At 35.5% G+C, this 17,345-nt stretch overlaps 3 protein-coding genes across 4 annotated transcripts; all 3 read right to left on the reverse strand.

Annotated features, from left to right (window-relative positions):
* Positions 1 to 107: 107 nt before the first annotated feature.
* On the reverse strand, positions 108 to 2,458 carry LOC308684583 (uncharacterized protein; the record flags this gene model as incomplete). Its single annotated transcript, XM_081355847.1, has 2 exons — positions 108 to 263; positions 962 to 2,458. 2 exons carry the CDS (start codon positions 2,456 to 2,458, stop codon positions 108 to 110), a joined length of 1,653 nt encoding a protein of 550 aa, XP_081211973.1.
* Positions 170 to 6,670, reverse strand: parietopsin. The gene is made up of 5 exons (XM_081355422.1): positions 6,276 to 6,670; positions 4,616 to 4,944; positions 3,377 to 3,622; positions 3,166 to 3,270; positions 170 to 263 (listed from the first exon to the last, which is right to left on the reverse strand). The coding sequence occupies exons 1-4, from the start codon at positions 6,592 to 6,594 to the stop codon at positions 3,172 to 3,174; spliced, it is 993 nt and encodes a 330-aa protein (XP_081211548.1). The 5' UTR covers positions 6,595 to 6,670; the 3' UTR covers positions 170 to 263; positions 3,166 to 3,171.
* A 273-nt stretch (positions 6,671 to 6,943) lies between these two features.
* On the reverse strand, positions 6,944 to 17,233 carry nt5dc3 (5'-nucleotidase domain containing 3). 2 transcript variants are annotated; one of them, XM_081356136.1, is made up of 14 exons: positions 16,856 to 17,233; positions 15,997 to 16,181; positions 15,686 to 15,760; positions 15,555 to 15,610; positions 15,374 to 15,464; positions 14,681 to 14,818; positions 14,158 to 14,218; positions 13,044 to 13,146; positions 12,782 to 12,883; positions 12,600 to 12,681; positions 12,429 to 12,515; positions 12,006 to 12,146; positions 10,702 to 10,766; positions 6,944 to 8,440 (listed from the first exon to the last, which is right to left on the reverse strand). In XM_081356136.1, exons 1-14 carry the CDS (start codon positions 17,136 to 17,138, stop codon positions 8,185 to 8,187), a joined length of 1,725 nt encoding a protein of 574 aa, XP_081212262.1. In that variant the 5' UTR covers positions 17,139 to 17,233; the 3' UTR covers positions 6,944 to 8,184. The 2 variants fall into 2 exon arrangements, with proteins under 2 accessions (XP_081212262.1, XP_081212261.1); XM_081356135.1 differs by lacking the exon at positions 10,702 to 10,766.
* Between the last annotated feature and the right edge of the window lie 112 nt (positions 17,234 to 17,345).

Below are 17,345 nucleotides of genomic sequence, written 5' to 3' on the forward strand. Positions count from 1 at the left end.
GACAACACAACAGCGAATAATTAGTCAACAACAGACAGAAGTGTTTGGCATAATGTTGTTCAAAGCGCTGATGACCTGTCAAGTAAAAGTCAAAACAGTATAAAACTCTATGAATGTGTAAAAAATGCTTTCCATTTCGTCTTCAGATTATGAAATTCTGTGCGGAACTGAGGATTGACCGCTGCGTAGATGATGGGGTTAGTGAGGGATGTCATGCTGACCAAAGACACTGTTAAAATCTCCAGCTCCCGAAAAACATCCACCTGAAACACATTAATAACTGTGTTATAGCTACTGGATGATACAGTATGGCAGTATGGTCAATGCACTTCTAAATAAATAAATAAAATCAGTATTATTTTCTAGAACAAACATCTGAACACTCATATCTTCCATAATTATTATTTATTTTATTTTTTGTTATAAGCATAAACAAAATATATAAAGGGTTTACACTTAAAATAAGAAAAAAACTATTTGTTGTTATTATATCTGTATGTTTGACTACTTACTGCTATTTTGTTTAGTATTATTATTATTATTTTTAAATCTACTATTTATTTGTATTTAATGCACAATTTAAGTAACTGACCACAATTTTAAAAAAAGTTGCTGCCTTCATTTTTTTTAAGTACAATCAACTTGGATGTTTAAAGTCATTTCAACTTAAAATATGATTAATGAAATGAGTTGAATCTTGTATAACTTAAAGAAGTTAAAGCCATGTAGAAACATTTGTCAATGTATTGATCATATAATTGTTTTTTACAGTGCAGGTTTAAATTCCATTGCAAAACCTTGAATCTTTAATATTGATTTTTATTTATTTATTTATTGCAGTATGAATGAAAAGAGTTGAGCTAGACATAAATGCCTCCTTCAAGGATTAGGTTAATGCAGCTTTCTCATGTAATTAAAGCTGTCATTTAAATTGTGAGACGAATTCTCAAACTCAACTCACTGTTAGATTGCCATCTCGGTAATAGAAGTGATTCAAGACCACTGTCGCAATTAGCGGGATCCAAAATATGAGGAATGTGAAGATGATGTATCCGGAGCGCTTGGCCAGTTTGCTCTCCTTCTTGGCTTTTCCTCTTTCTCTCTGAGCGAGAGACGGCATCATACAGACAGCACCCACCACCTCCTCCTCCTCCTCCTGTGGAGCAGCTGTGGTTTCTCCAGTTGATGCTGGAGACGTTTCTGCAGCGGTTTCTTGAGGAGCGCTTTGCTCTTCAGCACCTTCTCCATTTCCTGATGCTGGAGAAGTTTCAGTAATATCTTGTGGAGCGCTTGTCTCAAGAGTACCATCTTCATTAGTTGATGGAGAAGTTTCTGAAGTTGTATCTAGATGGTCATTTGGGTCTTCATCACCCTCTTCTCCATTAGTTGACCCTCCAGAAACTTCTCCATCAGTAACCTTGCTTGACTCTACAGCACCAACTTCTTCATTGGCCGATGGAGAAGTATCTTGGTGGTCGTTTGGTTCCACAATACCTTCTAGAACCTGTGGTGCTTCATTGGGAAGTTCATTCATGGATTTTTCAGTCACAATCTCTGGTTCGTTTATATTTAAATAGTCAGTCACAGTTGTTGTGGGAAGTTCCTCAGATGTTGGATGTAAATATTGTTGGATATTTTCTCCAGACGGCTCTTTTTCATTGGGTTTTAAACGACCAGTATCGATTGTTTGTGTATTTCCTGTCTCATTTTTAATACTATTCTTTGTTTCCTCCTGTTTTTGCTTTTTATCCTCTTTCTTCTTACCAGGTGGTGGAAGCGAACCCTTATCGAATATTTTCCGACCGTGCGCTCTTACCAACAGGAAAATGCGGCCGTAGAATCCAACAATGACCGTCAAACAAACGCACCAAACGGGAGTCAAAATATAAAGTCCAAACGTGTCGTAAGAGTTGAAAGTCTCCATCCGCAAGCCTCTGCATCTTACGTACACCGGCGAGTCTTTCGCAAATATCACGCAAATGACCGATATGGATATTGGAGCCAGCCAGGTCAAGAGGATCCCCACCGTTACCCGTTTTCTGCTCTCGGCGCTTTTAAACGGATGTGCAATGGCTTGATATCGCTCGGCACTGATGCACGCCAGCGTGAGCAACTGCACGCAACAGATGAGAGAAAACGACGCGATCTGCGCGCTGCAGAAAAGCAGTCCGAGGTCTAGCGCCGCGTCGCGAGCGCTCAAAACAATGCTGAGGAGCATCGGGCAGTCAACGGCGCATCGCAGGAAGTCAATGACGGCCAGATTCACCAGGAGCGCGTTGTTGGACGTCTGGAGAGACTTCTGGTGGTACACGGCCCACGCCACGAACAAGTTGGCGAGAATTCCTACATGTAAAGTCACCAGCAAAACTAGACAATTGGCAGCCACAAATGCAACTTCTATAGTGTCTTGCCATGTGTTGTTCACTTGTCCCCAAACAACGGTGGAAGTACTTCTCATCTCCAGTCAAATAACAGCTAATTCCATGTCTTTTTATATCACATATCGATTTCTATGAATAAAGTTGCACCTTAGTTTTACTCCATCTCTTGTCTCTTGCTTTTTGAGAGTATAGTAGGCTAGCTAATAAAGCCCTTTATTACACCCTTCATCATTACCATGGTTCTCCTTTTGTTTGCGTTTTTCAATTAACACCCTGCAGGGCTGATGGTCACCAGGGATGCTTTTGTTTTAGGCAATTTGCTGGTTCCATAAGCCATCTCCAGACCGGAACATGGCCAATTACAGCACGAACGCTGATTTTTATTATTTTGCCCTTCATTTCTGCTCGTTAAAGGTTTTATTCATTTGTTGATTTCTTAAAGGTCTAAACATTTGAACTGGGTCGTTGAATAGAGAATAGTCATAATAAGCACTGGTCTTTAATTATTAAGGCTGTAGTCTCTTATTGTCATAGTGATCACATCAGTAATCTTATTTTGAGGAGATTAATTTGGGAAAGGTTTTACACTCTAATTATGAGATTAATATGCTCCCTTTTAACCTTATCAGGTTACTGCTCTGCATTTTTATATCGGTTTGGCATAAACTGTAAAAAAAGTTGCTGCCATAAATGTTTAAGTACAAATCAACTTGGATTTTTGTCATTTACACTTATAATTTTATAATTGTTAAACAGTAATACACAATGATTCACATTGACAGACCTCAGATCAGACTGGAATAACCCTGCTTTGGCTCGTCATTACACCAGCAGTGTCACGAGGGATGTATCGACCACAGGACAGGATTTCCAGAGAGGACTCTCGGAACTGGACAAACACATTTCAGAGAATGACTGGAGCGTTTCGTTGCACAGTGTGCGTATATAAATACCAAAGCATTCTGTCGAAGATGATGCTGGCACATGAAACAGACCTGTTTGTTAGTAAGGAAGTAGATGATGGGATTGTAGACTGGGCTGGTTTTGGCGAAGTACATTGGCATGGTGGCGACCAGAGGTGGGATGTAGATCTCTGGATTCACAACCACAACCACAGAGATGGCGGTGTAAGGCAACCAGCAGATGAAGAAGGCGACGATCATGGCCAGGACCATCCGAACCGCATGCTCGTTGTCCTCCAGGCATTTTTTACCTCCTTGAAGTTCAATGCTTTTGTTGATCTGAAATGATGGAGTGTCATTTGCAGTGATATGAGAAGAACTAGGAAAAAAGATCATAGTTCGGCTATAAACACGGATGTCTACGGTAGCGATCAAAATAGAGTAAATCACCTTTTGAAAGTAGCTTGACACTTCAAATAAAGCCTGTATATCAATTGCATAGTTACATCAGTATGTGGTGACAAAAAAAAAAAAATAATTCAAGAGATTAATCACTGTAAAAAAAAAAAAAATTCCTGCCTTGAATTTTTAAGTACAATCAACTTGGATGTTTAAGTCATTTCAACTTAAAGGGATAGTTCACCCAAAAATTTAAATTAGCCCATGATTTACTCACCCTCAAGTCATCCTAGGTGTATATGACATTCTTCTTTCAGACGAATACAATAAGTTATATTAAAAAATGTCCTGGCTCTTCCAAGCTTTATAATGACAGTGAATGGCTGCTTCTGTTTTGAAGTCCATAAAAGTGCATCCATCAATCATAAAAGTGCTCCACACTGCTCCGGGGGGTTAATAAAGGCCTTCTGAAGTAAAGCCATGCGTTTGTGTAAGAAAAATATTCATATTTAACACGTTACAAAGTAAAATTCTAGCTTCCGGCCAAATGCAGTCTACTTACGCTCAAAGCACAACTTACGCAACTTGAGATGTCGGAAGTACATAGTGCATAATGGCGTAAATATCAGCAGTGCGTTGCATTACTCGCATAAGTTGCGCTTAGACTTAAGTTGAATCCGTATGTTCGTTTGGCCGAAAGCTTTTTTATTTTATAAAGTTTTAAATATGAATATTTTACTTACACAAACGCATCGCTTCACTGAACTATCCCTTTAAATGACATCAAAATGACTTTAAAAATTTAGTTGAATCTTGTATAACACAAAAGTTATTTTGACAAGTTAAAGCAATGTAAAAACAAATGTTGTCATCAAGTAATGAAACAAGTGAAGTTTTTATGAGTGAATCATTGACTAAGAGCGAGCCGCCTACCTTCCTCATGGACACAAGGACGTTGCTGTAGCAGTATATAATGACAGCAGTGGGTAATATGAAGCACATAAGCGTGTAGGCGATGAGGTAACTGTAGTTTGTCCAGGATCTCTCCTCCCAGCCCAATGAGCAGGACGTCTGGACGCCCTCGGGCCCGTACGAGCTCCAGCCCAGCAGTGGAGCGACGGCCCAGAAGAGGCAATAGAGCCAGACCAGCACCAGGCCCTGGCAGCTCCTGCAGACGTTCAGCTTGAAGCCTGCCATGGGTTTGCAGACTATATTGTACCGCTCGTATGCCAGTAGTGTGAGAGTGCATAATGAAACCAGGCCTAGAAAATAAGATATTAACATATATTTTATTGACTTTTTTTTATGCAGTATTTATATATAACAGTTTCTTTCATGCTTATTCAGCTTACTCAAAACTGGTCAGAGATTAATCACTATTTTATCATATTTTACAGATACTGTTTTAATCATTCATTGGTTTTAGTACAGATAATATGAAAACAGTAGCCAATTATTATAAATATAATAGCCCTTGTCTTTAAAAAATATTTGTCTTTAAATTTTTTTTTTTTTATAATTACTTTTTATGTTTAATAAATGTTTATAAATACTGTTTATACTATATTATATATCTTTACACATGAAAATATAACAGCCTTAATATAAATAGCAATTATTTAATGTTATCCTATATATAATGTTATTTAGTATTAAAGTATTAAATATTTTGAGTATTAAACATTTAATATTATAATTATTTAATATTTTTAAAATGCCATTTTAAAAAAAAAGATTTAAAATACTTTTATAAAATATTAAATACTTAATATTTTTCTCACACATTTTAAATGGGTATTTACTCATGAAAATATGATAGCCTTAATATATTAATTTTATCTTTAAAATTATATAATAGTATTTTTTTTGTGTGTAAGCATGTAACATTTAAAAACTGTTATATTTATAAATGACATTTAAAAAATATAATAAAATGTTAAATACTTAATATTTTTCTCATACATTTTAAATGGATCTTTACATATGAATATATAATAGCCTTAAAACAAAAGCCAATTAAATTTTATATTTAAAATGCATCATATTAATACATAATGTAATATTTAATATGTATAAATATCATTTACACATTTAAATGGGTTTTTACACATGAAATAGCTTTGCTATAAAATGCAATTAGTCAATGTTATATTTAAAATATATCATTAATATTATAAGTATGTCATATTTTAGTTTTAAACATTTAATATTCATATATTTAATATTTGTAATTATTTTTTTATAATTTTTAATTATTATTTAATATTTTAAATACTTATTTTCCTCAAACATTTTATGATATTTTCATGTGTAAAGACCCTTTCAAAATGTGTAAATAATATAAATTCCTATAATATTCATATTAAATGTCGAATGCTAAAAATATTGCATATTTATATTATTCTTATTATATATTTTAAATATAACATTGAATAATTGGCTTTTATATTAATGGGTCACATGAAAATATACAGAATATACATGGAAAAATATTATATCCTCTACATGGGAAACACTCAGAAGGGCATCAACATATTTGGGGACACATTATATAACATAAAACAAACAAAATAACCTTTTAATCAGTACTCACCAAAGTAGTTCACAGCAAATCCTTGAAAAACACAGAATGCATGGCCTAAAAAGAAAGACCCTTCATAATTTGTGATGGTGACGATCGCAGAGCCGCAGGTGGCAATCATAAGATCTGACACAGCCAGGCTGAGAATGATGACGTTCATCGCGTTGAGAAAATGCATGTTCTTCAGCATCACGGCAATTACCAACAAGTTATTAAACACAGAAAGTAAAGTGTTTATAAACATGAGGTATGAAAGTATGCTGTAACCCACGCGTGGAAAAATAGTAGGTTGTACCGTCATGGCCAAATCTGTAGTCGTGATGCTCTCCATGATTGAATGAGCTCTGGAGACTTTGTGACGGCAGTGCGTTTTGTTTCCGAGCCGGTCAGACCATCATATTATCGGCTTTAAAGAATGAGATCAGATATTGGCTATGGCCAATTGATTACAGAAAGTAATCTGAAGCATCTGGTCACCATATCCAATTGTTAAAGGCCATTTGTCAAATTACTCTTTGCCAGCTTATTCGTATTAATAAAAGCAGGCTTAGAAAATCAAATTGGAGAAGCCTGCTGAGATTCTGTTTTAAGATAATTATATATAGACAGTATCCTTTGCATTGTACTACCAAAAGCATAAAACAATAAAAAAAAAAGACAAAACACTGATTAATTTGTTTCCATTTGTAATAAATATCCCAAATAAAATACACTTCTAATAACACATTTGAACAATGTCAAATTAATGACAGGTTCTGACTTCCTTCAGTATCAAAAAGAAAGTTTAAGCAGACAAAAAAACTAGTGTGCGTATTCAAAATACGATGCAAACATTCATACAATACCAAGTTCAGTATACTGAACTTATTTTTAAAAGTCAAAAATATATATTTACCGTGTCAGAAAGAATGCCTTGCAGGCGATTATGCAAAATAAAGCAGTACAATACGCTCTTTCACTTTAAGAGTCATGCGAACTCTCATTGTACAGCAACTATTTATATTTCATTCTGCTATAAATGTTGATTTCTAAACAGTTACATGATGACAAAAACATACAGGAGGGAGCAAAAATCTGAAACCACACTGAAAATTTGAGATTCAAAATCGAATTTAAACCTGAAAAGTTTATCATAAAAATAATAAAAATTCAGTTAAATTTTCACTCTAATTGTTATACTTAATATAATCTGTAATAATTCCTAATTCCGATCAAAAGGTTTGAGGTTGGCAAGATTTTTTAATGTTTTTGATAAGAAAATAATATTATTACCAATTAAAATCAATTTTTTATTTTAATATATTTAAAATTCCTGTGAAGGCAAAGCTGAATGTTCAGCAGTGATTATTGGTAGTGTATTTTTCTCACACTTTTGAAGCCCATTGTATATTATCATCATATATTGCTAAAACACAGTATGTAAGGCTTTTAAAACATTAAACACTGAAATTATTTTTATGATCATGTAAAGATGAATATAGTGTCCCTCTGTCTTCCTGAGAGTTTCTCTTTTGTTCTTCATTAGCTATCTGAAACCAGGTTCAGCTCAGAATCAGCTTTAACCCTTCAATATGTACATTCACTTTGAAAAAAAATAAAGCGTGTTTGATTGTGTCAAGTATCCACTCCCTTAGTCTTTCAATAAGCTTAATGGAGATGGATTCATGAAGGCCAATGATGAAAGAAAGACTTACAAAATGTAAAAATAAAATCTCTCCGAGGCACATTAAAACAGCATGAAGTTCCTCAAGTACTCTCTTATCCATGTAAACTCCATTGTCATCCATTTTACAAGAAAGGTTACATATAAAATGAAGGTATTGGCAGATATTCACAGCGCAGATCTACACTAGAATGATATTATCTGAATCTGATGGAAGAGATGTAACATCTAACCGTGGCTGTTCTGTGGCCTCTGTCTTTAAGTCTCTCTCTGGGATCCGGTGGTTGTCCTGTGGCTCTGGAAGCTGGTCTGCTCGGGCCAGATAGGAGACTCGTGCTGGAGGGGTGTGCGTCGGGGGTAGAAGGTGTGCTGGAGGTCGTAGTTCAGCAGACAGCTGAGGGACGCCATGTAGATGTCGGCGAAGCGGGAGAGACGGCGCGAGAAGTAGGTCGGGTTGTGGTACGTGCGAAAAAGACTCCCGAACTTGCCGTTGAAGATGTCTTTGGTCCGTAACCTGTTGACAACAAATTATTTTGAAGAATTGGCCATTTCAAGCTCAATTTTGAAGTCATTATGCCTGAAGAAACTAAGTTCATCTACAGTGTATCATTTTCTCTATGCCATCAATATTTCCTATACATTAGTTAGAAGAGAAATAATGTTGTGTAATGAATGATTTTAAACGCCACATTCCTCTAAATGAACCGAAATGTGTGTGTCTGTATTATTATATTATATTTAACTAAAACTGAAATCAAAACCATAAAAAAAAACATTTTCGTTAATTGAAATTAAATAAAATCATAATAATTAATATAAAACGTAAGCTTATTTTAATTTCAGCTAGTTGCCAATGCAACATTTCTCATTTTCATTTAACTTGATGTACTAAAATAACTAAAACTAAAATATATTTTTTTTATATAAACATGTTTTAAAAAACAAAAACTAATAAAAACAACAAAAACAGCAACATTATTAAAGCTAGACTAAATTGAATATAAAAACTAGAGCCCGACCGATATATCGGCAGGCCGATATTATCGGCCGATATTAGGCATTTTCAAAACTATCGGTATCGGCATTTATAACGGCCGATAAATTAAGATTTCAAAAATAAAATAAAAACGGACGAAACACCCTTCAACCATGTCATGAGGGTTGCCGTTGTATAGTTTGTCCACCAGAGGGCACTCTACACCGTCCCTGTTGGCAACACTCGTGTATAACGCGCCACACATTCAGCAACCTGTTGATCCAGCCAGAGTCGGGCAGAGAGAACCGCGAGTGAGATCATCGGTGAATTGTGTTCATGGTGAGTTGGTAACGACTCACGAGACATACATTGCTTGAATAACAATTAAAAGAACATCCCTATCAGTTCTCTTAACTCAAATAAGGATGACAAAATTCGTGACTCATGTCCAGTTTTGCTGCGGTTAAATAAGCCGAGAGTGAAGCGGAACAACGCGACGTAGGCTATATTCACATTAAATGTTAACACTGCAGTTCACAAAAGTTCATAATGTGCATGTGCTTTAATGCTTTGTCGGTTAAACATTTAATTTTAAATGCTGATGCGCTGTTCTAACGTGTGCGTTTCTCAGCGCGTACATGTGAAGCTCACATGCACTAAAAGCCTTTCTACCAGCGCCTGGATACTGGACTAAGTTATCTTTCGAGTATTATTGTGCTAATACTGTTAAATACACACAAGATTTACATAAACAATGTCGGTTGTCCGCTTGTCAAATGCGTGTACATTAGACGTGGCATGCTCAGCTCTTAAACAGACAGTAGCAATTGTAAACACATTGCCGCTTGTCCTTAAAGGGATAGTTCACCCAATAATAAAAATGATCTCATTATTTACAGGCACTCTAATGTTGTTCCAACTGTATTAATTTCCTTCTAATATTTTTTTAAATATTAATAGTTTGAAGAATGTGGGTAACCAAACAGTAGCTGGTCCCCATTGACTTCCAAAGGAGAAAAATATACTATGGAAGTCACTGGGGTACATCAACTGTTTGGTTACCCACATTCATCCAAATAACTTATTTTCAACAGAAGAAAAAAACAACTTGAGAGAGTAAATTATGACAATTTGAATTTGTTGTCAATATGAATGTGAAATTGTTGTTTTTGTTCAAAGGACTAAACGTTTAGTCTTAAAAAAAATCTTAAGTTTGTATTTTTATACATTTTATTTATCAGAACTTTAATATATTTTGATGTTCCTCTGTTCTGTTGTGACAATACAAGAAACAAGTTTCTTTTTAAAATGCATTATCATATTATTTTAGTTAAAACTCATAAATAACTACAAATAACTAATGTTAGGGAAATTTGTTAATGTTTTGTTGCGCGTTTCTGAAAAAAAAATAAAAAATATCGTCCGATATATCGGAATATCGGATTTTAAAACCAACAAATATTTGTACCGGTATCAGCCTTCAAAATCCTTTATCAGTCGGGCTCTAGTACCCATCAAAAGTTTGTACACACCAATTGTAAAGTGTGTCCAAACTTACTGTACTATAATACACATAAATAATATTGCTACTGTATTATAATATACACATAAATAATATCGGCCGATATATCGGTATCTGGCTTTTTTTTTATCGGTATCGGTATCGGCGCCCAAAAATCCATATCGGTCGGGCTCTAATAAAAACAGATAACATAAGAATAAAAACTAATGAATGAAAACTATAATAGTTTCTCAATGGTACTAAAATAACACATAAAGATTCATTTGAGATTAGTTACATCATATCCTCTCTTTCACTGATCCACTGCTGGATCACTGTTTGTGACGCGGGGTCCTGGTGCACCTGCCACATAAAGACAAATGCTTGGTCAATATTGGACATTTGCATGCTTATTTACGCTATAGATTACCTTTGCACTCATCTAATGTTAAAACAAAGTTAACTTTAAAAACAATAAGTATTAAGAACATTGTTAAATGTAATCTTCAGCAGTTCTCAAAATGTACATGCACTTAAAGGGCTCATGAAATGAGAAATCAAACATGGATGAGTGATATTCGTGTGGATAGGATTGGCAGTCTTCTGAATGGACGCGGGGAGCTGCAGCTCATTTGCATTTAAAGGGACACACACAAAAAAAGCATGTTTTTTGCTCACACCCCAAAAGGGGCGAATTTGACAAGCTATAATAAATGATATAGGGGATATTTTGAGCTGATATTTCACAGACACATTCTGGGGACACGATAGATTTATATTGCATCTTGTGAAAAGGGGTATAATATGTCATCTTTAAACGGTCAGAGACATCTGTCATCTATTTAAAACAACTGCGGCATCTGCAGTTCTTAATGTGACGCTTTACGTTTTTAGCGAGGGAGAGACAAGCAACGCGCACAGAGCTGAAAGGGCTTGAATGAAGCACTTTTGGCTCTAGATAAACTCTTATAGATATAACTCAGAAAGATCATTACTGTAAACAACCTTGAGTGCTTGTAGTGTGAACCGCTTCATTGTTTTTAATCTTTAAAGCTACACTGTCATTTTTTAAGTTGATTCTTAGCAGAAAACACTTTGTTCTTTCAAAATGATATGTGCTCATTAATGTGTAATTGCTTCTACCAACTAATCAAGTATTCTCGTAAGCGTAGAATCTGCCATTTAGAATACATACGAGCGAGTCGCTCGAATGGCGGCAGCCATGTTGCGCCTCCATCTTGAAAATACATTAGCCAAAGAGGGACATACCTGGAAATTGAAGCTTCGCCTTTCGCGTTTTGACACTCAGCGGCACCGTGACGAATGCGAGGGGGAGATTACTCGCGACTGCCGTCAGATTTGAAATAATACGGCCCCCGTAGAAGTTAAAACGCCCTCGGAATGGGAGGGGCTAGAAAGTAATATTCAGTTGGTAGTCATAAACAATTTCACCGCTAGATGGGAGAAAATCCTACACAGTGTAGCTTTAATCTATAGAAACGGAAAAATGGCGCATTTATATACCGCAGTCCCGCCATTTGAATAACACCGTTTTAGAGCGTCCCCTTTTGTTTTCTTTAGAGCGCCCCCTGGTGGTCTGACCTGCATTTGTTCCAGAAGCCCGGTCAGGGCCTGCAGCCAGGTCATGGTGTGGACGTATTCTTCAGTATTCATGATTTTGATCTCCTTACGCAACTCAGGAATGATAGCTCCTGTTCTCCAACCATGTTTCAGGGTCAGGTCCTGCACACATCACGACATGATTTTCATTACAAAATCAAACACAATCAAAAACAATACTTTCAGAAGACCAAGTCATTGCCTGTGATATCAATACAGGGCATGCTGAGACATGTTTGTATTCTGCATTATGATGAAAACAGCAGATAAAAATAAACGAAATTAATAAAACGGTTCAATGTAATCTTTTTTTTTATTACTAATATCTGTGTTTTTATGCTTATTATCAAATCAAAGCACAATATGTTTGTGTATATGCTGAAAAGGACAGAATCTGATTCTTACGGCAAGGTCACTGTAAATGTGATCTCCAAAGTACAAAACCTTTGAGCCTCTCCATCCCGTAAGCCGCAAAAACTCGTACAGGTTTCCCTGGAAGCAGACAAAGTGAACAGATCAGATTCCACCATCATCACTGAATAGAAACAGCTGGCAGCTAAACACATGAAAGATTACCTGTTTATAGATCTGCCCTTTCTTCAGTTGGTGAATTCTGTCCCATAACAACACGCCTTTATCAGTAACTCGTCTGAATGGTCTTCAGAAACCGGGGGAAAAATGTCAGAATGACTTTGATTTAGAAGTGATGCAACACTACCAGACCTGGCCAGAGATTTCTTAGGGTTTTTGGAACTTACTTCCTCCTGTCGTTGAAAAAGCCTGGCTTGTCGGCCTGCACTATGACAACATCAAACAGGTCCTGCCAGTCTTTCCCAACTATATAGTTCATGCCTCGATCTCTACAAAAAAAAGACATTTTATTTGAAAAGAGCATTTTGTTTCAAGCGGTTAGTCACAATGGCTTTATATAAATTCTTTGTAATAGGGTGTCTCTCATACGATCCAGTTATTTATATGTATTGATGTTTATTTTCAATTTAGTTGCTTGGTTGCACTCACACAAAATCCAAAGGGCTGTTGGTTATCAAAAACATCTTCTTGCCAATCTTCGCCAGCTTCTGTAAAACAGCGTGTGTCTGTTCACCGTAACAGATGTACTTTTCTGCAGAAAAGAAAAAACAAGAATAACAAGAACATCTAAATTGTATCATTTGCACTGATGATTACAAAACAGGGGAGTAGTGCTTACATATATGTACATCATATTAAATACTACCATAATAATAATAAATTAAATTAAATATAAATGTTATTGTTAATTCATTATTGTAGATCGTTATATCAAATATATTACATTTTATATTGTACTAATGTACTTATATTGTATTAATTGAGAATCATACTTATAATAGTAACACAATAATATTAACTGTTAATGAAAAAATATGTCATTATCATCATTATTGTAGACCAAATTATTATTACACGTTTATATTGTGTATAACAGTACATAATAAGTATTATTATAATAATTATAAATATCGTTGCTGATATTATCATTATTATTATTATAGATTATGGACGTATTATTATTACATTTTTATACTGTTTATTACAGTGTCTATCATTTATCAGTCGTATTTATAATGATAATATTATTCATAATATATTATATATATATTTCATTACAGCAGGTCAATATATTATTACACTTTTATATTGGCCATAATTAATTGTATTTATTTATTTATTACAATAATTATTATTATGAATATTATTAGATTAATCGATTTGACAGCACTCATAAAATGTATTATATAATACATTAATCGTGATTAATCTCATTTAACATAAAAGCTTGTGTGTGTGTGTGTGTGTGTGTGTGTGTGTGTGTGTGTGTGTGTATATATATATATACAAATATACATACATACATACATATATACACATAAATTTACAAACTTTTATGTTAGATGTGATTAATCAAGATTAATTGATTTGACAGCACAAATTTTTAGATGTGTATTACAGTACATATTTATCAATCATATTTATAATGATATTATTATTATTATTATTATTATTATTATTATTAAACAATTCGTGTGAATATATCACAAGATGCTTGACAGATTTGGTCAGATCTCTCAAATAGACATATTACTTAAATTACCGATATCAGCCTCCACTGCTCGATACATAATCCCTCTGACATGGACATCTCCAATGGCCTCCTGGGAGTGGAGAAACACACCAGATGCAGAATATCAAAGCTAACGTAACATCAATATTCAGCACTAAAGCAACACACAAAGCCCTGACGCACTACCAGACACCTCCTGTGAAAGCTCTCGCTCATTTCATCTGGGGACAGTCATAAATCCTCTGAGACTTGTTAATGCATAAAGAGGGAGGACTGAACATAAAAGCAGTGATGTGCATCTCATATTGATTGAATTGATCTGTAGCTCCACTAAAAGACATCCGTCCATCCGTAACGCTGCTTCTCTCCAGGCACGTGGCACAGATGGTGCTTCCAAACGCTCCCTCTAAAATTAGGCCGTTCCACGCTGCTCTCTACAAACTTAAATAGCACTTTCAGGAGCCTTCTGACATCTGTGGTACCCTAAATATGACAGCACTTCGTCTCCTTACAAACTGATATCGGTGAAGGAAATCTTGATTTTTGACTATACCTTGACGTCTTTATAAAGATGAACAGGCTCGTAGTCGATGTTGTGCTTCAGGAAGTAGTCATTAACACACGACAGTAGAGTCATTTCTGGCAGGGAGAAGATATCCATGAACTGCTTCATGGTGTGACCGTGAGAGCTCTGCACGAGAGAACAGAAGAGCTGTGTTAAAGGAGAACTGTTATGCCCTTTTTCAAAGTCTTGATTTTGTTTTTGGGGTCTACTAGAATAGGTTTTCAGTTTGTTAGTAACGCTGTTTTGTTTCGGTCTCTTTGAAGCCCCTCCTTCTGAAAAGCGCAATGTGCTCTGATTGGTCGGCTGGATCAGTGTGTTGTGATTGGTCAACAGCATCGACCGCGTTTTGGAAATGTCATGCCTCTTATCATAATCGTAAGTTTCAACACACTACGTACTTACCCCGCCCCTTTTTTTTGCGTATGCCTTGGGCGGGAATTCCTTAAATGAGGAATATTGTGACGTGTTCATCCCCGGAATAAAACTCAAGACTACAATCGAGGCGTTTCAGGGAGTTCAGCACTGATATAGAGAATAACTCCTTTTAGAGTGACTTTGTGCTTTCAAACTTGGCAGATGCTCAAACAGAAACGTTACAGGACGGGACGGGAGTTTTGCGTGACCACACCTTTAAGATTTAAAACAAACCATTGACAAGCAAAAGACGGCAAGCACACAGACCTTGCCATAGAAGTCACTCATGATCTCGAGGGGTACGTGGGAACCCTCATACATCGCAATGACCTCCTTTTCTGGCACAGGATTAAGACCCCTACGGAAACATTGACATGACAATGAGCGAACATATCTTGAGATTAATAATAATGTATAAAATTAGTAAAGTAGATATGTTTGGTGCTACCTGTACACAGTACCCCGTTGGATATAATGAAAGGCATCAATCTTCATCAATAAGGCCTAGAAAACAGATGAGAATCAAGTTACGCATTGAAAACTCTAAAAGAAAATTCTAGATCAGGACTGAACACATACCTTTTGGACATCATAGTGCAAACCACGAATCACAAAATTAGGGATGTAATTATATTCCCTCAATCCCTCTGGATACTGTTATGTGGACAGAAAAAGACAAAATATCATTTCCAAAGGCATTCATTTATTAAAACTACTGAAAATCTTTTAAATATCTTGGTTTTAAGTGTGTAATTTCTGGAAAATATTGACAGATTTCATAATTATTACAAATTACATTATTTAACATAACAGAATTTGTTTGTGTATAGGCCTATATACATACATACATTATACATTAAATATATATAATATAGTCATGGATCAGTCACCCTGTGTTCTTCGATGAGGATGTCTCGGGCGATGTTGAAAATGAGTGTGTGAAGGTGACTGGAGTAGAAAGCTAGTGTGTAGTCATAGTCGAAGCCATAGATCTCAATGTCCTGCAGACTCATCTGATTATTGGCAAAGATGGTGTCTGGGTTGACAAAGTTACTTGATATCACAGGAATTAAATCTGTGGAAAAAAACAACATACTTGTGTGTTAATAAATTATTGACCCTTTAAGTTCACAGTTTTATTATGCTTGCTTAAATATAATAAAAAGAATAAATACAAAAGGAATTCCAATGAATAATGATTAACCTGCAAGTGAGACATTCATCATGAAAAGAAATTCTTTGCATGCTAATATAATCTTGGATGGTTTTCATGTAAAGACAAGCGTTGTTATTGTTACTAACTAACTAAAACTATCAAAAATTATTAAAATAAAGCTGAAATAAAATAAAACAAATATTCAAAGAAAAATGTCAACAAAACAATAATCAATTCAAATCTGAACAAAAGTACATTAATAAATTAAATATTATAATAACATATAAATAAAACAGCTCTCTCTTTCTCTCTCTCTCAGCACATAAATGCATGCATTATATAGTCATTTAACATCTCCAATCATGGCATACAGAGGTCAGCACATATCACTGCAATAAATAACTAAACTTTAACAATCTATAATATAATACGGTAAAATATAACATGATATGACACTGGGATAGAATAAAAAAATAGAATTGTATTTATGCATTGCTCATATACAACATCCAAACAGCCTTCTGGTCCTCTGCCAGATCAGGATCTTAAGAGGAAAGTGGAAACAGGCATTTCTTTAACATGTACTAACTAACCTAGCGTTCGCTGTTTGGTTTCATTGTAAACAGACCAGAGCCAGCTGGTCTTGTCGTCACCGGAGCTGGTGCACATGTTCCCTGCTGTCAGTTGTCCCAGGGGACCCTGCCTCCGGGACACGAGAGCACATTTAGGTCCCCGGGAGCGTCTGGTCCATGGAGTGCTGCTGTTGACCGACCATGTCCCGCTTCTAGTGTGCAGATACTTAAAGTGCGTGCTCAGTCTCTTAAAACTCTCTTTATTTCTGAGCAGGTTTGAAAGAGGCAAGGACAAAGTCGGCATGTTTCCACCGCACCAGAGCTGCCTTCTGTATGATAGATAGTGTCAGGCAAGCGCGTTCAACTGTACATGCTCAGATATACACATGCATACTTCCGTTTGCACGGTCACAGGCTGCTTTCCATAATAAAAGTTTTTTACTTAAAAAAAAAAAAAACCTATTCAGACAATTTTTTCAGAGAAAAGTCTTATTTTACTAAGACAGTTTAA

Source organism: Scardinius erythrophthalmus (assembly GCF_964197995.2).
Source record: "Scardinius erythrophthalmus genome assembly, chromosome: 24".
Lineage (NCBI taxonomy): Eukaryota > Metazoa > Chordata > Actinopteri > Cypriniformes > Leuciscidae > Scardinius > Scardinius erythrophthalmus.